We start from the raw sequence: 23,516 nt of genomic DNA on the forward strand, positions 1-23,516 counted from the left end.
GATCGGTGTGTGTGTGTGTGTGTGTGTGTGTGTGTGTGTGTGTGTGTGTGTGTGTCATTGTCCAAAAGCTCAGTAATATTTTCAATCTCATTATATGCCTGGCAGTCACAATTAGCCTTGACTGTAGAGTGAATAGGTACGTACCATTACTCCTTCCATTATTTGCAATTTAAATAATGTGTTCCATCTGTAGTCCAAATTCAATAAATAAATGTCCAGACATATACAGAAATCAAGTTCTTTTTCATTTGAATTAATCTTCACTGTTTGTTTCACTTGTGTTTCTTTATACATCAACTGTACATATTTAGAAACCACGTGAAACTAAATACGATTTCAAAGATGATGAGACTTACCAAACAAAAGCGCTGGCAGGTCGATAGACACACAAACAAACACAAACATACACACAAAATTCAAGCTTTCGCAACAAATGGTTGCTTTGTCAGGAAAGAGGGAAGGAGAGGGAAAGACGAAAGGATGTGGGTTTTAAGGGAGAGGGTAAGGAGTCATTCCAATCCCGGGAGCGGAAAGACTTACCTTAGGGGGAAAAAAGGACAGGTATACACACGCACACACACACATATCCATCCGCCCATACACAGACACAAGCAGACATTTGTAAAGGCAAAGAGTTTGGGCAGAGATGTCAGTCGAGGCGGAAGTACAGAGGCAAAGATGTTGTTGAAAGACAGGTGAGGTATGAGCGGCGGCAAATTGAAATTAGAAAATAGCGGAGATTGAGGCCTGGCGGATAGCGAGAAGAGAGGATATGCTGAAGGGCAAGTTCCCATCTCCGGAGTTCTGACAGGTTGGTGTTAGTGGGAAGTATCCAGATAACCCGGACGGTGTAACACTGTGCCAAGATGTGCTGGCCGTGCACCAAGGCATGTTTAGCCACAGAGTGATCCTCATTACCAACAAACACTGTCTGCCTGTGTCCATTCATACGAATGGACAGTTTGTTGCTGGTCATTCCCACGTAGAAGGCTTCACAGTGTGGGCAGGTCAGTTGGTAAATCACGTGGGTGCTTTCACACGTGGCTCTGCCTTTGATCGTGTGTGCCTTCCGGGTTACAGGACTGCAGTAGGTGGTGGTGGGAGGGTGCATGGGACAGGTTTTACACCGGGGGCGGTAACAAGGGTAGGAGCCAGAGGGTAGGGAAGGTGGTTTGGGGATTTCATAGGGATGAACTAAGGGGTTACGAAGGTTAGGTGGACGGCGGAAAGACACTCTTGGTGGAGTGGGGAGGATTTCCCTTTCGTCTTTCCCTCACCTTCCCTCTTTCCTGACGAAGCAACTGTTTGTTGCGAAAGTTTGTGTGTATGTTTGTGTGTCTATCGACCTGACAGCGCTTTTGTTTGGTAAGTCTCATCATCTTTGTTTTTAGATATATTTTTCCCACGTGGAATGTTACCCTCTATTATATTCATAAATACGATTTCAGAAACAGTTAAGTTTGTAGGATCTCCTGTTCTACATAAAAATGCACACATAGATACTTTACAGCAATATTTGACTTTATGAGTACAACTGATACAAAAGCACACTTGTATCGTCAGTGAAAACCAAAAGAAACAAGAATCAGAGAATGCAATTTTATAAAGATTCACTGCACTCAGTACACTGTCAATTATCAATTTTGGACTGAGTCATTGCCCCCCCCCCCCCCCCCAGGCATAGCGCAACTGACCAGTGACACTGGGGTCATAGTTACTGTTACAGGCACAGGTGAAGGTGTTGGGAAAGTGTTGAAAGATGTTGGAAGCACCCAAACGGGTTTGACCCACTCTATGGAAACCATGGCTGTTTTTCACTGGAGACGAATATTAATAGTGTATGTGTCACATCGGAAAACAGGGGACGGGCCAGTGTATTGAGACTGTAGGGAGGAGCTTGACATGGGAACAGTTTTTGAGACACCTGTAGATGAAAACTGGGTGAGAACTGTTTCACTACTGCATTAGCATGAGGTTTTGCGATTTTTTCCAGAGCTGTTACACAAGTTGGATAACTGCAATCATCAGCTAGTGGAACTGGTGCTAGAAATTTTACTAGTACATGTAGTGGTTCTGTGTATGCCAACTACGCTGACGAGCAACGAGTGTCAGTGTTCAGTGTGATAAATAGACCTAACAGGAATCCTGTTGGCTCATTAATGTGGCTTTAAGTTGCAGTGCCACCTTTCCACCATGCCACTGCTTGTTGTATGGTAGCTTGTGGTTCAATTGCTCTAGAACCCACATAATCTGGAAATGTGATGGTTAATTTGTTGTCCCTTGTTGGTTGTAATGAGAAAGGGGCACCCAAACTGCACCATCTAAATTTCAGTGAATGCCTGTACCATTGCCTTGGTGGAAATGTCTTTGATTGGGATGGCCTCTGTCCACCTAGTGCAATGGTCCACCACTGTCGATAAGCACCTATAGCCATCACATGTGGAAAGGGGTCTGAACTGATCAATGTAACCAAATCTGCATTGTAGATGTCAGGAATTGGCTAACTGGAACATGCACATGACATGCCACTGTGGTGCATCCACTGTGGTGCATCGGCACTGGGTAAAAGTGCAGGCCCATTAATCTTTCTTGATCAAAACCCATGCAGAATGATCTACCACTTGTTTCTCCATGGCACTGGTTCTGCAGGTACCAGGATAGGGATGGAGTCGAAAAGCACTTGAGTTTACAGTCGAGGTCAAGTAATAAAGACATTGTGCCATATTTTTAACTGTGCCTCCAGCTGCTTCCACCAGAACCTGTAATCCTGTAAAAATACTAGGGTTTAACATTCCGGAACATCAGAGTCTTCAGAGAAGGAGCAGAAGCTTGCATTAATCCAAGGATAGAGAAGGAAATTGGCCATGTTCTTCCAAAGGAACCATCCTGGCATTAACCTGGAACAATTTAGAGAAATCATGAAAAACCTAAATCAGGATGGCCATATGTGGGTTTGAACCATTGTCCTCCTAAATGGGAGTCCAGTGCACTAATTACTGCATCACCTTGCTTGTTACGGTATTGTCAGTTCCATGCATGTGTAAACATGGATAGTAAACTTGCATACCTGTATGTACTCAATATGGTGTAACTGATGAGTGGGGCACTTATCACTGACTTTCCAGAAAGCCACCGTGATGGGCTTATGGCCAGCGAAAGTACTGACACACCTGGTCTCTATGCAGGGGTGGAACTGTTCCATGCTCTCGTACATTGTGAGGATATTCCTGTCGTAAGCACTCTTTCACTCTTTGATGTAGTGCTTCACTGAACACAAACTGGCAGATGTCCACTACTAAGGCCAAACATGCTCCAGGGTGGGGGTCCGCTAAAGACAGCAGTTCCGGGAAAATGTCGACGATAGGAGTTTACAATTGTGAGAAACCTCCTGAGGTCTTTGTAGTTCTGAGGTTGAGGGAGAGAAGGTAACACCTTCAACTTTTCCAGCAAAGAAGAGATGCCTTGGGCTGACATTTTGAAGCCAAGGAAAATTATCACTGGTTCACCGAACACTCACTTATCTTTACTCAGCGTGACACCATGGGTAATTCATTCAAATGTTTCTCATGGTCCTGGGTGTTTTCAGAAAATACCAAAATGTCATCAAGATAAGCAAGGCAGTAATGTAGTCCCACTCAGCACACAGTCCAGAAAATGCTATAAAGTATGGGCAGGATTTTTAAGTTCAAATAGTGTAACCAAAAATTCAAGAAGCCCAAACAGGGCAGTCACTGCAGTCTTTATACGTCTAGCTTTGTATCAGGTATCTGATAATAAGCTTTACAACAATCTAACACCTGGTCAGTGAATTTGTGAAATCCTGGACAGGATATCTGTCCAGAAGGATTCTGCTGTGATAGTAAACCCACCAGCACCTGTCATCATCCAAGTAGGCATGCTGATGTTGTCCACCTGCAGTATAAGCAAGATGTCAGTTGACCATTGACCGAGAAAATAATGTATCCATTGGCTGTAAGAATGAGGCATAATTTATACATGTTCAGAGTTAACACATTTTTCATAATGAAATTGGTGCCTGGAATGGCTTGGTCAATGTTAGGAGCACTAAATTTCACCCGTAATTGGTAGAAAGTCCAGTGTCAAACCCCATTGTTTTTGTCTGATTGTATGGTAGTCATTGACTGCTTTCAAGGAAGCTGCATCAGTGCATTACACATTGGGAAAGGCACTAAAAGGCAGTGTGCTGACATCTGACCTGGTGTTGACTAAAAATGTCAGACCTGTAGAATGATCAGAAATGAAAAGTCTTTGAGATGTAGTGTGTGTGACTGTTGTCGGGGAAGTTGACTCACATATTGTAGCATTCCCTTACTGTAGCTGCTTACAGTTGCTACAATCTTCATACTTAAACAGATTGTGAGAGGCATCTGGATGGGAGCATGGTGTTTTGCACTTCATAGCTTGAAAACTGAAATGCCTATGGAACCAGCAAAATCCTGACCAGTTAGGTTCATGATGTCTGAGATTTTGCGAGTAGTTAGTTTGCTTGACTGAGCCATCTGCCACTGTGTTCTGCAGCTGCAACTTCTGCAGTTGTTTAGTTAGCTGCTTGAAGGCAGAGCAGAGAAATCGGAGATCCTTGGTGATGTTTGGTGAGTGTTGGTTGGTCAGGTCAGTGGCACCATGTTGGCTGGCTCTGGTAATGTACTGTACACTTTCTGAACAACAGTGGTTGTGCACCTCCGATTGATTGGCAAGCAGGACATGCATTCTGTCGACCACTTTCAGCATAATGATCGACTTATGTGCACAGTTAAAGTTAAATGCAGCTGTGGAGGTAACTGTTGCTGCCAAATGTGTAACAACAGAGCATCCAAAAGAACACTAGAGTTGACCATAGTGCATAAGTGTCTCCATAAGTCAGAAGGCAACCTTTTGCCTCATGATAAAGAAGCTGTGTTAGGCACTGATCTGTTGCTTTCTTGCATCGAGATATCAATGCCATGTTGAGGTGCTGTAGGCTCTCTGTGAAGGGACGTGTAAAATAATGTGCGACACTACTGAAAAAACACATTGGTCGAAGTTGCAGATCACAAACATAAATTGTTTAAATGCATCATACATCTGCTGTTGCATGAAAATGTTCTCGGTAGTAGCGAACCACATATCTAGCTATTTGAGTGTAAAAAGTGGAGCCTCAGTTTGTAATTGTGATGTGTGTGGTCCACAAGAGCTGTCGTTTGGAAAGTTTGTAGCTCGTATGAGCCTCATCGTCGCAGGTGATTGAATGAGGAGTATGTTCACACTTGATTTGATATCACACTGTCATGCTGTCTGATTGTGTGAAACAATATCCTGTGGCAGTGGAACTGAATGTCATGGCACGATCTGTATTGGTGATCCCATTATGCCTCTGTTGATACTGGCTTGAGGTGCAAAATACCATGACAGCAGTAGCATAGAAAGGAGCTGTAGAACCTCGATCTAATCCTCGATGTCATGAATTGCTCCATCAGTGGCACATACAATAGTTTAGGCACACACAACTCACCGATACATGATGAAGTGAGTTAAAGATTAATAATATGTCCACTACCACAACACTTTAGTTCTGGGTTCACCACTTACTAGGACCACTTGTACCAGATAAATGACGTGTATATAGATATTGTACAGCAGAAACAAGTTTATGGGCACAACCTATACAAAAGTACATGTGAGACATTAGCAAACATCAGTGGAAACAAGAGTCAAAGAATGTAGTTTTATGAAGATCCACTACACTCAGTACAATGTCAGTTACTGATTCTGTCACTCCCACAAAATTTTCCTGAAAAGTTAACTTACACTGAAGCAACTCCTGTAAATAGTTCATAGTAGATGAAAGTGGTTTTCTTTGCTTCAGCTCAGAACATCAGTGAAGTAATCTATATATTTTTTAAAATGAACAGCAAAATATTTGATGCTATGTTAATGAAACACATAATATGTTAATATCATTCACATTTGTTACTATTAAAATGTTTAATTAATAATTCCTGTCTTATGCAGCACAGCAAAACCAGTGCTTTTGGGTTACCTACTGAAGCACTTTAATCCTGGATCAACAGTCACAAGGGAAGAAGCCTTTTGGTATGCAGGAGCCCTCATAGTTGTTTTGTTTGTGAACATGACAATGATGCACCAAGTTAATCTGTTGGGACAGCGTATTGGAATGAGAGCAAGAATTGCTTGTTGTTCAGTTATCTACAGAAAGGTAATGTAAATATTTAGGCCTACTTTTCCTTTTAGTTTTATAAATAGTAGTTACTCAATAATGTGTAAGTTATTGAACTTTTTAGCTCATAAGACACTCCGGATTCCACATTTCACAGCAGCCACTGCATCTTCAGGCTTACAGAGCTTGTGTAAGCTAGCTGTCATTATAGTAAACTTCCACAATGCAAGTTGTAATATCCAGAAAAAAAACAGTAGAGATTAAATAAATGGTGGCTGATAACATGAACAGTGTATTCCAATACACAACTGGTTAATTCAACTAAAGGAACATCTTTATCATTGTCAGATGTATTGTGTTGTTTCATACATAAATAAAATATATCAAGTTTGTTTCCATGTGGAAACAGATGTGCCCAGCATCTGCATTTATTTCAAGTTAAAGAGTACAGCAACTAGTCACAAATAATGTTTATTGCAAATCCAGGTTCTGGTCACTATGTCGCTACTCTCAGTGCAGCAAATCTAAGTTAAAATATTACAACCACTTATACATACACATAGTTCCAACTGGACTATACATGTCAGAGGTTGAGTCCACATTATGTGTATATATAAGTGGTTGTAAGGTTTCAACTTGCACTGTTGCACTGAAGATGGCCACACAGTGAATTAAATCTAGATTTGCAGTAAGTATTATTTGTGTGTGCTTTACTCTTTACCACTTCCATGCAATACAGAATGAATTAACTGAAGAACACAAGATAGGTTTGGCAAACAACTGCTATCACTAGAAGCAGGAACTTAGCTAACTTTAGAAAGCTTGTACAACATTATTGGCTGGATCTCCCAAGGAGTTGGTTTAGCTGCTTAATCAGAGAGGTTTCCTTTCTTTGCACATTTTGGCATCCTTCCTGTGCAGTATGTTGGTGTTTTATTGTATGCAACGTGTGCACATAGAGTGCAGTATCGTGTTCGTCTTGTTTGTCTTGTTGATGAAAAACGGGGAATATTGTCACATGTATGTTGAAGACACATGGTATTTAATCCAGGATATAGGTTCACGTGCTATATGCCGCCACCTCATCTCCCTTCAATGAACAGATACTGGGTTCTTCAAGCAGAGGGCATGGCAGCTACCTTTGTGTCAAGCACTAAAGTTCCACTGCAGTTATTGCAGCAGACAGTCACTCCAAGCAAAATCAACTAGTATTGATATGGAAGATAAAAGTTGATGAATTGGAGGTTCTAGGGAAAAAGAGACTCATAAATTGTTCTCCCTGACTGTTTGTTTTACAAGGTTTTACAAGTTTTACAAGGTTCATTCGTGGAAGGCAGAATACCAAAGACATGAAATTAAGAGATTCTCAGTTTAATTTCATGAAGTTAATTAATGTTTATTGGCTCAAAAATTAAAATTCCATATTAGAACTCTATATGTATTCAGTAGTATAAGCTGCCTGTTGTGCTGTTGGTGAAATTAGGGGACCAAATTTCTGAAATGTGTAAATATAAATCCTTTAAAACCTGAAATAGTTCAAGGAAAAACATAATTTACCTCATTCTTCTATCCAGAATTATCTATTACTTAAAATCTATCCAGTGGGGCCTGAGATTTTTACATTTGACATCTAGTTATTCCTTGACTTTTGCTTTAATTTTAACTTTGATAATGCTTATTCTGTTGTACAGAAAATATCAAGTGATTTGGATGACATATTAAATTTCAGGTACTCCCATAACTGTATTGTTCAAGTGGTATGCAAGTTGGAGGAAGATAATGACATGCTATCTCAGATAGAAATATAGTTACTAGATCATTATGTTTTCATTCCTACCTTTGCTGCATTTCATACCTCATTATGCAAGGTGGGGCAGGAAAGTATCCCTAACTTTGAAGGTTAATCAAAGAAAGAAAGAAATTATTTTTTCATCAGTAAGGTTCAACTGGAAGTTAATTTCACGAAGTTTTGAAGAAGAAGTTCTGCATAACTTTGTGAAGCATCTGTTCTGGAATGTCACCCACTTCAACATATATTGAATTCCTCAAGGCTCATAGGGTCCTGGGCCAAGGTTTATACACCTCATTCTTGAAGAAGCCCCATAAAAAGTAGTCACATAGAGTTAAATCCTGAGAGCATAGGGCTGTGGAATGTCAGTGCACCAGGAGATGAAGGACATGAGGAAGATTTCCTTGAAAACAGTAATCAAATTTCTTGCAGGATGGGCCATGGTACCATCTTACTGAGACCATGAGTACCAAATTCATTTGTTGAAACTGTGGATCAAGAAATTATTGGATCATGTTGATGTACTTCTCAGAACTGATGATAACAACATGCTCATTCTCTTTTGGGGAAAAAAGGCCCAATGATGCCATCACTATTGATTGCACACAAAAGTGTCACTTTTTCACAACACTAACCACATACACAAAAGTTCTCCACCCTTAATAAAACTTATTTCCAAACAATCGAAACTCCAGGTTGGAATATCAACAATAAGGAAAAATCGACCAATGGAAAATCTAGGATGGAGTAATGACAGTTTTATGAAAAGGATAGTTGCTGCTCACCAAATAGAGGAGATGCTAAGTCACAGATGTTGTTGTTGTGGTCTTTAGTCCTGAGACTGATTTGATGCAGCTCTCCACGCTACTCTATCCTGTGCAAGCCTCTTCATCTCCCAGTAACTACTGCAACCTACATCCTTCTGAATCTGCTTAGTGTATTCATCTCTTGGTCTCCCTCTACGATTTTTACCCTCCATGCTGCCCTCCAATACTAAATTGGTGATCCCTTGATGCCTCAGAACATGTCCTACCAACCGATCCCTTCTTCTGGTCAAGTTGTGCCACAAACTTCTCTTCTCCCCAATCCTATTCAATACTTCCTCATTAGTTATGTGATCTACCCATCTAATCTTCAGCATTCTTCTGTGGCACCACATTTCAAAAGCTTCTATTCTCTTCTTGTCCAAACTATTTATCGTCCATGTTTCACTTCCATACATGGCTACACTCTATACAAATACTTTCAGAAATGACTTCCTGACACTTAAATCTATACTCGATGTTAACAAATTTCTCTTCTTCAGAAACACTTTCCTTGCCATTGCCAGTCTACATTTGATATCCTCTCTACTTCGACCCTCATCAATTATTTTACTCCCCAAATAGCAAAACTCCTTTACTACTTTAAGTGCCTCATTTCCTAATCTAATTCCCTCAGCATCACCCGACTTAATTCGACCACATTCCATTATCCTCGTTTTGGTTTTGTTGATGTTCATCTTATATCCTTTTTTCAAGACACTGTCCATTCCGTTCAACTGCTCTTCCAAGTCCTTTGCTGTCTCTGACAGAATTACAATGTCATCGGCGAACCTCAAAGTTTTTATTTCTTCTCCATGGATTTTAACCCTTTCAGACCTGGTGGTCACAATTGTGTACATAAAGTTTGTTCACTAATATTTCGCTGACAAGAAATGTCAGTTGCATCCAAACCCACTTTTCTTATTTGTGTATGTTTCCTTTAGCCATGCTCCAGCAGCTGCTGCTCTCTTGTGAGCAGTCTGTGAACCACATAGCAAAATATACTCTCTGGTGTTGTCTCTCTGTGGGAAGCCATTACTCATTGACTTTATTGCTATAATAGTCATGTTGTGGGTTTTGTTTATGAATGTTTTGTGTGATTTCCTTCTTTTGGAAACAGTAGACATTCTTTCAGTGGAATTTTCAGCAATTTTATTCACTTCCCATTTGTGTTATGTATCAGGTAAGACTAATGTACACATTTGTGTACAACAGGTCCTTAATGGTGTAAAATAAGAAAAATAACCTAAAATGTGTGTCAGCTATTTTTGCATGGCTATGGTAGTTATGTATGGAAATATTTCAATTAATTTCAGTATCAGCAGCAAGAAAGGAGAATAACTGACCTGTACATATGATTTTATTTTATGTTGCTGGCTTTTGTCTTACAAATATGGATAAGGAATATCTTTCTGTTGAGAAAGATTGGGACTTGATTATGGACATAATTGAAAATGGTGGCGTTTCCGACATTAGTTTGAGAGGGGATGAGGATGACAGTGTACCACTTATTGAAAGGCAGGCTCCACAAATAGTAAGACGTGTTGGAGCAAATAAAGTGGGCGTGAATGATGTGCCTAGAGACACCATATCTGAAGATGAAGATGATGGAGAGGTGGTGGATGATGAAATGAACTTCTTATGCAATGAAAACAACCCAGAATTGAATAACCTGTGTGACAACATGATGGTGACACCTAAAGAATCCATAAAATGGAATCGCAAGCCTCTAAGTACCATTGCAGAAACATACAAAACTCCAAATTTCGAAGAGTCTCTCTTGTGTTCTCCAATGCAATACTTCAAAAGATATATACCAGATGACTTGTTCACTAGCATGGCAGCACATACTCACATTTATGCATTACAACGAGGCAAAACCTCATTCAAGCAGTCAACTCCTCAAGCATAAGAGATGCTATTTGGTTTGCATATATTGACTGCCACATTGAAATTTCCAGATTATAAATGTATTGGGATACAAGCATGAAGGTAAATGTATTTTGGGAAAACATGTCATGAGACAGATTTTTAGAATTACGAACAAATTTACACTTGGTGAACAATCTGGAAAAGCCACCTGAAAATAAGTATAAATTTTACAAAGTCAGGCCAATTTACTCAGCCATTCGAAAATGCTGCAGTGAACTACCTATAGAAGAGAATGTTGGTGTCAGTGAAGGAAATATTTCTTTCACTGGGAAGTTTTCTGCAAAGCAGTATGTCAAAGGGAAACCAAGTCCATGGGGAATCAAAGTCTTCTTGTGAAAAGAGTGGAATAGTGCAAGATTTCCTTTTGTATCAAGATATCAATGCATCAGGTACTGTCCATCAAAACAGATCTAGAAGGAACTTGCCTTTTTCAGATGATGAAACAATAGTGAAACAAACCAGAGGTTACTGGGAAGAAATCACTAGTGCTGATGACATTACCATGTGTAAGTGGTTAGACTATAGGCCAGTTGTATTGTGTTGAAACTTTGTTGGTAAAGGCTCAGTGGATAAAGTTGAGTGTTGGGACAAAAAACACCATAAATATGCGACAGTTGAAAGACCTGAAATAGTGAGAAGATATAATCATGCAATGGATGGTGTGGAACTATTTGATCAATTGACAAGCTACTACAGAGTTTTCATCAGATCTCGAAAATGGGCTTTCCATATGATTTTTCATGCTGTTTACTTTGCCATCGTGCAAAGTTGGTTGGCATACAGACAAGATGCAGACAACCTGTAGATCCAAAAGAAGAAGCAAATGGACCTTCTTTCCTTTCATATCAGGGTAGCAGACGGATTGATACTGTGCCAGAAGAAAGTGACTGAAAAGAAGAGGGGGTGTCTGTCTGATGAAGAACTGGCTTCAGACATGAGAGTCATACCAAGAAGAAGAGAAGAATTATGAGCAGCTACAGAGATACAGTTTGATTCCATTGATCATTTGCCTTTGCATGATGTAGAAGCTCCAATTCGCTGCAAATTTCCAAAATGTACAGGGCGTTCTAGAATTCAGTGCAGAAAATGTAAAGTACATTTATGTCTCGAAAAGGACAGAAATTTTTTTTTGCAGTTTCATGCGAAACTTTAAAATCAGTGTTTTGACCATTGTTGTTTAAATAAGAACTGTAATTTGGAATTATTTTTATTGTTTCTTTTGTTTTAAAGGGAAATAAAGAGTGGCATACTTGATCCATAGTGTTAACTTCCGTAATGTATGACATGAAGCTCGAGACCTGATGAACACAATTGTGTACATTAAATATCTAGAAAACTAGACATCAGGTGAAATGTTTTCTTAGAAAAATGTTGTCAGGAGAGTAACCTGAATGTAAAAATGATGTCAGATATTTTTTTAATAAGTAAATAAAAAATCAGGTCTGAAAGGGTTAATACCTACTCCGAATTTTTCTTTTGTTTCCTTTACTGGTTGCTCAATATGCAGATTGAATAACATCGGGGACAGGCTACAACCCTGCCTCACTCCCTTCCCAACCACTGCTTCCCTTTCATGCCCCTCGACTCAGTCACAGGTAGGCACAACAAAAAGACTCAAACAAAGCTTTCAGCCAAACAGGCCTTCATCTGATAGACAACACACACAAATCACAACTCACACAGACATGACCACAGTTTTGTCTAGTCTGATGAAGGCCTGTTTGGCTGAAAGCTTTGTTTGAAAGTCTTCTTGTTGTGCTACACGATGAGTGCAGCATCCATCCTTTTCATAATAATGTCAACAATAAGTAAAAGATAGATTGCTCCTCCAGACAGTGCTCTGCTCACCTTCCACCCGTACCTTGCATCCCCTCCCCTTCCCTGCCCCTCCAGATTGCTGTTTCCATTCTATGTGGCAGTTGCATTCTGGTCCTAGCTGCCAGAGATGGTGGTCATGGATGACTGAGGGGTGCTTGCTTGTGTGAATGAATGTGTGTGTGTTTTCCCTTATCTGACAAAGGCTTTGGTCAAAAGCTGGTGTGTAAGTGTCTTTTCATTGTGCCTGTCTGCAACTCAATGTGTCACTTTATGGTACGCAACTATCTATCTTTTTGTTGAAATCAATTTCCAGTCAGCAAGGGGAATTTGATAATGAGGGCATAGGTGCACTGCATGCTGTATTTACGTGGTAGACCAGTTCTGGGAAAAGTATGTTTTGATGGCAAAAGTTTATTGCTCATTCATCCAAGCCATTTTCACTACTGACAATAACACTAGAGGAAACTTCCACTGCCACGAGTCCATTCCCACCCTTCAATAGGTCCCCTCCCTACACAGTATCACCTTGAAATTGGGGATACTTCCCTGAACCACCCTGTATTAGTGAAGTACTGTCATCAAGGTCACCATACAGATTGTTAAAAAAAAGTGTTCCATAGTTTGAGAGGTGATAATATGGATCAAAACAAGACCAAAAATCCAGTAAAGATGGGCTCTAAAATGGACTCTGTATGAGCTTTGAGCACTTGTTCATCATCTTTGCTATTACAAACCGCCTACAGAATGAAGGAAACAATTGAAAAAAACATTATTCTGTTACTGTGAAACAGCAGAGCTTCTAATGTAATCTATCTGCTATTACATATAACCACTTTTTGTCAGCCATCACTAAAGTGGTGCTCAATATGATGTCCATGCATAGTAAGACAAGCTTCTGTCCAGTGTTTAAAAACTCTAGTCCTGTCATGGTTAGTCTGGCAGGAATTGATGATGCATTCCTGTAGTGTATGCACATCATTAATGGTGCTTGCATGCACCAAAGGTTTCAAGTGTCCCCACAACAAAAAATCCGGGAGATTAAGATTGAGAGAATGAAGTGGCTAATGCACTGGACCTCTCGACCAATCCATTGCCCATTAAATGTCTGTGTGAGATGTTCTCAGTCATTTTGGAGAAAATGGTCTAGTGCTCCACCATGCATGAACCAGTTGTACCTGGTACCTCCTCTAGTAGGACAGGCATATCATTTGATACTGATGATACTTAGCACCAGTCAACCTATTTGGTAGTACATAAGGTCCTCTTAGTTTGTCACTAATAACTCCTATCCAGACATTAATTGAAAATCAGCATTGATGCCTTGCTTCTCTGACTTTATGTGGAGTTGCATCAGCCCATATGTGTTGGTTGTGAAAATTGACAATCCCACCTCTACTGTGAAAAATCATCACACCTTTTCAATGATAATTGTGAAATTGGATTCTGGCAGATGTATCTTGTGATCAAAGGACTTGGACATGCTATACACATTATGGGTATAACAATTGTTCACACAGGATTGTCCAGACTATAGGATGACTAACCTCATAGATGCTGCTATTCTGCATACGCTAATTCCAGGGTCTTTTTCTAGTTGTTGCAATCCTCCACAACAGGAGTACAGCTGGTGTGAGGTCTGCAACCATCCACTGCTGATGGAGCTATAGGCCCACAGTCTGTAATCTGGCTGAATAATTGAACAATTGCTGCGTTCTGTATATTTTTCAGCATACAGAACACAGGTTGAGTGGTTGCTTTCATTTGATAGCCCATAATACAAGATCATATCTGCCATTTCCCATGTAGAGTAATAGGCTTCCATTATGTGAGTAAGTGCAAGGATAAAACTACAATCTAAATGTATTTTACAAACGTGTGAAAACACTACCTGTGTCCATGAGAACTAACGTATGTGCTGTCCTTACCCAGAACTGTGGATATGGTTTACATTAACAACTCTAACAGATGCTCAGTGCACACTGTATTTCATAGAGAAATGTGTCCTCATTTGTTTACTGCATTCTGTTGGTCATCCAAATTTGCAAAGAGCTTGCAGTAGAAGGGATGTGTTTCACAGTAGCACAGATGAACAAGTGCTTGTAACACATAAGGTTTGCATTTTAGAGCCCTTATTTACAGAACATTTTTGCCTTGTTTTGGACCATATTACCAAAATATAGAATACTTTTTTTAAACTCTGTGTATTAAATCAAAAGACTGGCATCTGGATGTTTGACAAATTATTTAGTTCTTTTTCTGTTTGTTTAACATCTTATGATTAAAATTAATATTAAGTTTCATAACCAGTTATGAGTTGTTGATACTAATTAAAGAAGTGGATTAAGTCAAAAAATAATAATTAACAGTATAAGAGTAATCTTTTTGATTTAATATTCACTCTCTGACGAAAAGTATCGAGACAGTCATAGGTGATGCGGAATTGACAGCTAGATCTCACAAGAGATGGACAAAAATAATTTTTTTTAATGGAAATTGAATGTCCTTGAAGTCTTATTTATGATGGGTCTCTTTTTCAATAATGACATCATAAAAATAGTAGTACATCATGACATTTATATCTCTTGCTCAAATAATGATTGTAAGTTGCAAATCAATTTCAAATATGAAGAAACTGTATGATACATAAAATAAAGCACACATTACATAGATATTTAGAAAATGGACTTTTATTACAAGATCAAGTTTACAATGATTTACTTCACTTGAGCGTAGACAGATAGCCCAATTGAATTTTCAAATACATAAAAAAGTATCAGTTATTTACAATAATATTTGAATAATTGTAAAGTTCTGTATGATTCCCCATTAAATATAGGATACGAATATTGTATATAAGATAATACATTTCAAACATTATGAAAAATTTCTTCATCTTTCTCATCAATAATTCCCATTTTGATTCACACTGAACAACCTCCCAGTTCTTTATTATGCACAGCTACGCATTAAAAATGGTAGTCAGTTTTAAAGATTTCCATGAGGTACTAACATTTTTGAGTCAGTCATCTCGTTATACTTGGTACTTGACATAGAACACTGAAGTAATTTTTCTAATGTCAAGACTGCATCATCAGAAAGTCCTTACATAAAATTCATATACCTCCAGTGTTGTGTTACGTTTGCATCATAAACATTATCAGTCGAGACCAACATTGTATGTTACATCAATATTACTGTGAGATTACCTTAATCTTTTCTCAGAATCATGCGCAGTATATCATCATAAACAAGAATGCAACAGATTACATGCTATAGAACCTTGAATGTAGCAGAATCTCTATAAACATTATTAAAATACCATCATAGTACTATATATCTCAGTACTATATCCCCAAATAGAAAAATACTCTGAAAGTAATTTGTATATTCCACTCATAATAATGATACAAGTGTTCTAAAGTAAGAAATATATTTTTCATTATTTCTAAGTTTTCCAATATTTCATATTCTCCAATGAGTTTTTCTTCTCTTGCAATAACATCACAGTACTAGTTGAACAGACATAGTTTGCAAAAATTCTAACCTTTTCATTTCCTTTAAAGTTTTTCATTTACCAAGATATCATATGTTTTGTGTATAATCAGTGGAAGGAACCACTCAAGAGTTCCAAAATGCTGCCAACAGAAAGAATAAGGTACAGTGGTCAAACCACTCCTCATGTCACACATTTCTGTAAACTGTGCTAAATGATGCTTGAGGTGTTGTAAAGTGCAATGCTACTGGACGTTGGATGACTGGAAACAACTGATTTGGAGTGATGGATCATGCTATACCTTCTAGCAATCCAATGGAAGGGTTTGGGTGTGCCAGATGTCAGGAGAACATTACCTGCCATCATGTGTAGTGCCAAAAGTAAAGTACAGAGGAGATGGTTTTCCAGTATGGGGGTGTTTTTTGTGGCTAGGGCATATTTCACTTATTACCGTTAAGAAAACATTAAATGTGGAAGGTTATGAACACATTTTACAGCATTATGTACTGTGAGTGCACTAGAGGAACAGTTTGGAGACAGTGATCGCATCAGCATGACAGTGCACTCTGTCATAAAACAGCAATTGTGAGGCAGTGGTTTGAGAACAGTAACATTCCTGAAATGGAATGGCCTGCCCATAGTCCTGACCTGAACCCAATGGAATGCCATTGGATTGAGTTAAAAATTCGATTTTGCTGCAGACCCCCACTATCTTCTTTGGATTCAGCTCTTGAGGAAGAATAGATTGCCATTCCTCCAAAGACATTCAGATACCTTACCGAAAAAGCCCCCAGCAGAGTTCAAGCCATCATAAAGGTTAAAGGAGCATACACCCGACATCAGTGTCCACTAATAGGTGTCCAGATACTTTGGATGAGATAGTGAGTATACTGTGACTACATACAGTAGTGCATTGTTCTCAACTTAGTACTCTTCATAGTATGATATTGTGACTGAAATTTTGCATCACAAGAATATATTGTTTTCAGATAATACGTCTTAGTAAAACAGCTCTGGGCCAGACAGCTGCAGGTCAGATGGTAAATCTTCTTTCAAATGATGTGAACCGGTTTGATGTACTACCACAATTCTTACATTATATATGGATGACTCCAATTGAAACAGTGATTGTTACATACTTCCTGTGGCAAGCAGTGAACTGGGCATCAATTATTGGAGTTGTTGGTTTGTTTTTGCAGACTGTTCCTGTACAAAGTAAGTTTGTTTTTGCATACTAAGTTTACAAAAATATGTTACTGTTATATATGTTTTCCAAACTTCATGTTAGTCATGGTAATGCTTTGAGCAATTAATGTAACTTCATATTGATGAAGACATTCTATTTCCTCCTTCGGTATATTGTGTTGTGGAGGAAGATGACTTAAATCAGGAGTTCTAAGATTATTGTAATAGTTGCACTGCCAAATTCAAATATATGGAAATGTTTGCAAAAATTTATATGGATTTCAAAACTCTAAAACTTACACATCTTATAATCCCATATAGTTTTTACCTAATGGGATGTCTTCATTTTATTGCATTTTGTATAATTGTATGTTGGTTAATTTGCATAGGCCTGCAGTAGTTACACCTAATAAACTAATAACACAAACATATTTTTGGGGCAAGTGTACCTCAATTTGTTATGAACAGTAGCACCATTCACATGATAACTCTGCCGCCACTGTAGCCTATTTCTCACCATATTTAATTATGTGCAGCAATGCTAAGCAGACTTTGTGTGTATGATGATGCTGCTGTGGCTTTGTTATATTAGGACATATATTAAAACAAATATGCTTCATCATATCTTAAGCACATGGGTTCTACATTTTCGTTGTGTCATGGTTTACTATTTTAATATGGAGACCACCAGTTAGTTGTTTTTGGTATTTCACCACTGATCTGATGAAAACAGGTACACTGAGGGCAAAAAAAACTTTGTACTCATAGACTGAAATAAAGAAATTTATCTAAACTATTACTGAAGTTAGCACCACAAACAGATGGAAAAACCATTACCATAAATCTTCCATGTTTGCTCGTCTCCCAGCATTGCAGAAAGATTTGTTTTTTCATTCAAAATATTTGAATAAAATCTGATAATCAAAAATGTTGTCCCATCATTCTTCTGTGTACCCAACTCTCATTAAGCACATGGTAATAAAAAATACATAAGAGGAGCAGAGCTGAAAGGGGAACCATCCTAGTTACCATGTGAGCCAAAAATGGGAAAATCCACAAACTTTATTGACTTTAACTTAACGTAGATTGTTATTACCCGGCTAGGAAAGACCATCTCGGAAAAGGTGAAGCTCATCGGCTGTTCACATGCTACTATCGAGGGCATCTATGGGAAATCATTGAAAGATGGTCAAACCACAAGTAGGTGACAGGATCTGTTCCTCACAAGTGAAGAGGGAGGTCAGAGGTTTGCGTGCTCTGTAATGCAAGAGAGGGACCAGTGTGTGGCAGATTTGATGAGTTCAGGGTGGCAATTCTTCTGTAAAACCTGAAATTCTCAGGGAATTCTGTGTTTTCAACCTAGCACTGAAATTGAATTTTATTGAGTTTTACAAATGATGTATTTTAAAATATTTCATATTTCAAAATGTGTCAGTTATATATTATTCCAGATAAATTATTGATGTTTAAAATCTGTGGTTAAACTACTGCTTATGGATGGTATTCCCCCCCACCCTTTAACCATTAATTTATCAGGAGCTTTGTGACACCATCTTCCTCCTCACACGTGGAATTCTCATGGATTCCCCCCCCCCCCCCCCCCCCTGCAAGTTTGAATAGCTGCCCTAGACAGGGTATGGTGCTGATGCAAGCACCAGTGTATCAGAGCACACAGTTTTGAACATGAGGATCCACAGCCAATGACCGTACAGGTTTCCATGCTGATCAAGTGACATTGTCAGTTATGATTGCAGGCAACACAGAATCATCAAGATTGGGCCAGGAATCAAGAGAAACATGTCACCTGGTCAGATGAATCATGTTTCTTACTAAAGCAGATCAGTGATTGTGTCTGGATATGCCATTGTCTTGGTGAATTGCTGCTCAAAACATGCAGTGTGCCACAAGTGCAGCCTGGTGGTGGCAGTACTATGGTATGGGGGGAGGCATTCAACTTTGCTTCCACGGAACCTGTTGCAACCATCATAATAGCTGTGGACTAACTGAAAACTGCTGCAGACCACCTGACCACCTGATTCCTTTATGCTTGACGTCTTTCCTGATGGTGATGGCATCTTCCAGGAGGACAATGGTTCTCATCACATGGCCAAAATTACGCTAAAACTGTTTGAGGAATGTAGTAATGACAATGTCTTATCCACAAACCGTGACCTTAACCTGATGGAACACAGCTGGGATATTATTTGTGCCAGCTCTGTGCCATCAAACCACCAGCACATTATTTAAGAGAATTGTGTGACCTGTGTGTGCATAAGGGTCATGTGCCAGATAACTACCAAGAACTTTTTAAATCCATTGGTTGTGAACGGCTGCTGTATTCTGTTACAAAGGTGGGTCAACATGCTATTAAGCAGATGGTTATAATGTTTTGGCTCTGTGTTGGCTCATTAGTGTATAACTTCATTAATTTACAGCCACAGGGCTCATCCACCCTTATTGTGCATAAATTCATATTTATCCATTGGGTTTTAATTCATTATTACCCTAGAGTGCTTGTATTTCACAATACTAAATGACTTGGTCTGGAAATTACATGTATTTCATGATATTTGAATGCTTTTGCCATTATGTCTCAAATGTTAATGACCATAAGATGCTTTCATCCAAAGCTGATTGCCACATAGCATCACAGTATCTATATTTCATTATTCGAGTTCATTTAGTTGTTACACTGAAGTTTGCTTAGTATAATTATCTGTCATTTAATTCTTTATAGGGGCCAAACACTTTTGAACCATAAAATTTTCTTTCAGCATACATGACCAAACTGACTACAAGGTTTCGTTTGAAAGTTGCTGTGAGGGCAGATAATAGAATAAGGCTGATGAATGAAATAATCACAGGAATTCAAGTGATAAAAATGTATGCCTGGGAAAAGCCTTTTGAAAAAATGGTCGAATTGGCTCGAAGGTAAGCATTATTGTGAAATATGATACCAGAAAAAACTAAAAAAATATAATTTTGTTGACGTCACTGTATAATTATATGGAATACTCTGTTTTCTATTTATCAAAATAGTGTTAAAAAGAAAAATAAGTCCCAGATATGCTCTGATCCACAACATTGCACTTTTCATTTTAAATGTGCAGGTTCATTCTGAAGACTATCGAGATCAGCTAGTTAGTTAGTTAGTTTTTTGTTCACTCATGATAATTTACATGATGATATGAGATATTTCATCTTAATTGATAAAGGCAACATTTTTTTTTAAAAAAAATGGCTAATGCATGCATGCGGTAATATTACCTTATTAAAAAATACACCATTCAATTATCACTGATCACTCTCTACACTACACTGCACACACAGTCTACCCCGACAGCTGAGTGGTCAGCATGAAGGATTGCCGTCCTACGAGCCTGGGTTCGATTCCCAGCTGGGTCGGAGATTTTCTCCACTCAGGGACTGGGTGTTGTGTTATCTTCATCATCATTTCATCCCCATCCAGCTCGTAGGTCGCCCAATGTGGCATCAAATGTAATAAGACCTGCATCAATGCGGCTGGACCTGCCCCACAAGGGGCCTCCTGGCCAATGACGCCAAACGCTCATTTCTATTTCACTAAATACACACACACACACACACACACACACACACACAGACATCAGTACATCGCGCCGATACATCTGTGCATTCTCTCTCTCTGTCTCTCTCTCTCTCTCTCTCTCTCTCTCTCTCTCTCTCTCTCTCTCTCTCTCTCATTTTCTTTCTCTCTCCCTACCTCTCTCCCTCCTCCTTCAATTGACCTCAGGACCCAGTATATGAGCCATTCTATCACATTCATGTTGTCCCCTTGGCCCATATGAAACAACTGAGACAGGTCACAGTGCCACAGTGAATGGGATGTTAACCTCAAGAAAACGGCAGGAGGTTAGAATTTTCCCCTCACAGAACGTGGGTATAGGATTGATTAAGATATGACAGTATAGTGCAGAATGACAGTTGTTTATTATTAAATAACGTTAATTTTTGCTGTTCTCTATTCTGTGTTATCCAAACAATCTCTGACTTTGTAGTACAAATTGTTTAACAATTATGCTAAATTTTAGTTCTCTCTTCAATCTCCTTAAGCAATTTGTAGTCCATGTGTACTCCAGCTTAAGACAGGTGAAACAAGGTGACATTCGGCTCCATGGGGACTTGGAATGTCAAGTATACAATGCAATCCATAGCTCAGGGTCTGTGTGTGGTGACATTTGAAAACCAAAAAGGCCACCAAGGAGACTATGGCATTTAATTACACATTATTTAAAAATATTATCTGTGAAACCTAACAAAAAGAGTTGATTCTGAAGAAATTGCAATTACAATACATTGTAAAATATTTTAAAAAAGTTATTATCTGTAAAATCGAACTAGTTATTAAGAACATTATTGCTATATCACTTCTTATGACTATGTACTTGTAAAACTCCCAGAATATCTAACTTCTTGCCTCAAGGGGCATTGTGAAGAAATTACATGTTGTGGTTGATGCTGGTAAGTGCTTTGAGTCTCGTAGATGATCACCGATTGCTGTGTTATTATGTTTTCCAGTATGTTCTCTATACCTGGCGAAAAAAGGTCGACCAGTTTGACATATATAGAATCAGTTATTCGATATGGCATTATGTTTTAGGGAAACTCAGGAAACGTTACAAGAATTTTAAAGTTGCAAAAAAGAATCATTTGCAACATGTACTCTGCATGTCCGAGGGCATCGTGTTGACCATTATTTAAGAACTAAAAATATTAACTGTTCCCTCTTTATACATCCTTGAGGTGGTTCTTTTTCTATGCAGCAGAGCTGATCTATTTAAAAAAAAATCATTTTGAACACTCATACGACACAAGACATAAAGAAAACTTTATGCTTACCACTCATCGCTTAAAACTACATGCACAGACTCCTCAGTATATAGCCATGAAAATTCACAACACAATAAAAGTGTGTGACATAATGAATATGAAGATAAATACTTTAAAAAGCAAATTGAATGATTTTCTAGTTAAACGATGCTACTACTCTGTGGAAGATTTCGTGAAGGATGAACTGATACAAAATTTTAAACAAGCAAATTGTAACCTTGATGTGTCTGCTGTACATCAGACATATGTTCTGAAATTATGAATGTTATGAGATGAATAAAACACATTACACGCATCACAAATTTCACCTTTACACTGGTCAAATTCTAGCTTATATGCACTAAGCTCTTTATATTTGTCACTATTTTCTCTGATTGTGTGCCATAATTGAAATCTTAAAATTATTGACAGTTTGAAAAGTTATTGAAATATCAGATTTATAGAATTGCCATTCAATTTTTGTCAAAAACAATAATCCTCTATGTATTTTTATTTAATTTTATTTTTGGGAGGCTTACTGCTATTGCTGTTGTTCAGTTGCCTTATCAATATTTTATATAATTTCTCAACTAACTGGCTATCAAATCTATTGTTTAAAACAATCTTCTTCATAAAAATGATTTGGTGACCATAAAGTCTGGTTTTAGTGGTAATTTAAGGATTCTATGAAACACGAAGTTAAAAAATGCATATGTATATCACAGGAGTCTGTCATTATAATGGAAACTGTACACATTAGTTTGAGGAAAATGCTGAACTTACATTTGCCATTTACTTTTTCAATAGTGACATCTAGGTAATGTATTTTTTTTCTTTTTCTGTTTGTGTGCTAACTTGAATATTCTTATGCATCCAATTTAAAGCTGTTAGGCAATCTAGCACTGTCTGTCACCCTTAAAGAGGGTAACCATGTCATCTACAAATGTTCTACACTATACAGTCTTATCATTACAACTTATGTTATAAGCAAAATATTTTCTAAACTATTAAATGATAAATTTTCTCATAGACTGTAAAATAATTATCGGATAGTGGCAGTTCCAGTAATTCACTCAATTCTGCAACATCAGTCTGGCTCAATTGTTCATGTGTTAATAAATTTTTTTCATAATTTTTAAGCATTCCTGAAAGAGGGCTGTATATAAGTTCCCAATGTCAAATAATACCAGTGTGGGTTCATTATGAATCTCAGTGTTTTGTAAAACTAATGCAAGTTTCAGGCTGTTTTTAAGATTGAATTTTCAAAAATTTTGTTGAAAGATGTCCAATCTCCACTGTTTCATGTCAGGAATAAGCATTCGAGGCACCCACAATGCACAGTTTTTTGTACTGCAGTTGTGCAATGGTGGCCTGTACATGCTCTCATGGTACGCCACACCTGCCTGAAAGCTGGTGAATTCATCAGCATGAGTCTCGTCAATTGCCATACGCAGTTGTCTGCTCAGAGCT

At 38.3% G+C, this 23,516-nt stretch overlaps 1 protein-coding gene across 1 annotated transcript in view; it reads left to right on the forward strand.

The window, feature by feature from the left end:
• LOC124594893 (ATP-binding cassette sub-family C member 4-like) overlaps positions 1-23,516 on the forward strand; it is a 162,642-nt gene that overhangs the window by 63,261 nt on the left and 75,865 nt on the right. Inside the window, exons 4-6 of the mRNA XM_047133366.1 lie at positions 6,013-6,217; positions 17,003-17,228; positions 19,973-20,129. Coding sequence (XP_046989322.1) covers positions 6,013-6,217; positions 17,003-17,228; positions 19,973-20,129 — 588 coding nt within the window. The remainder of the gene's footprint in view (positions 1-6,012; positions 6,218-17,002; positions 17,229-19,972; positions 20,130-23,516) is intronic.

Source organism: Schistocerca americana, chromosome 2, assembly GCF_021461395.2.
Source record: "Schistocerca americana isolate TAMUIC-IGC-003095 chromosome 2, iqSchAmer2.1, whole genome shotgun sequence".
In the NCBI taxonomy this organism is placed as follows: domain Eukaryota; kingdom Metazoa; phylum Arthropoda; class Insecta; order Orthoptera; family Acrididae; genus Schistocerca; species Schistocerca americana.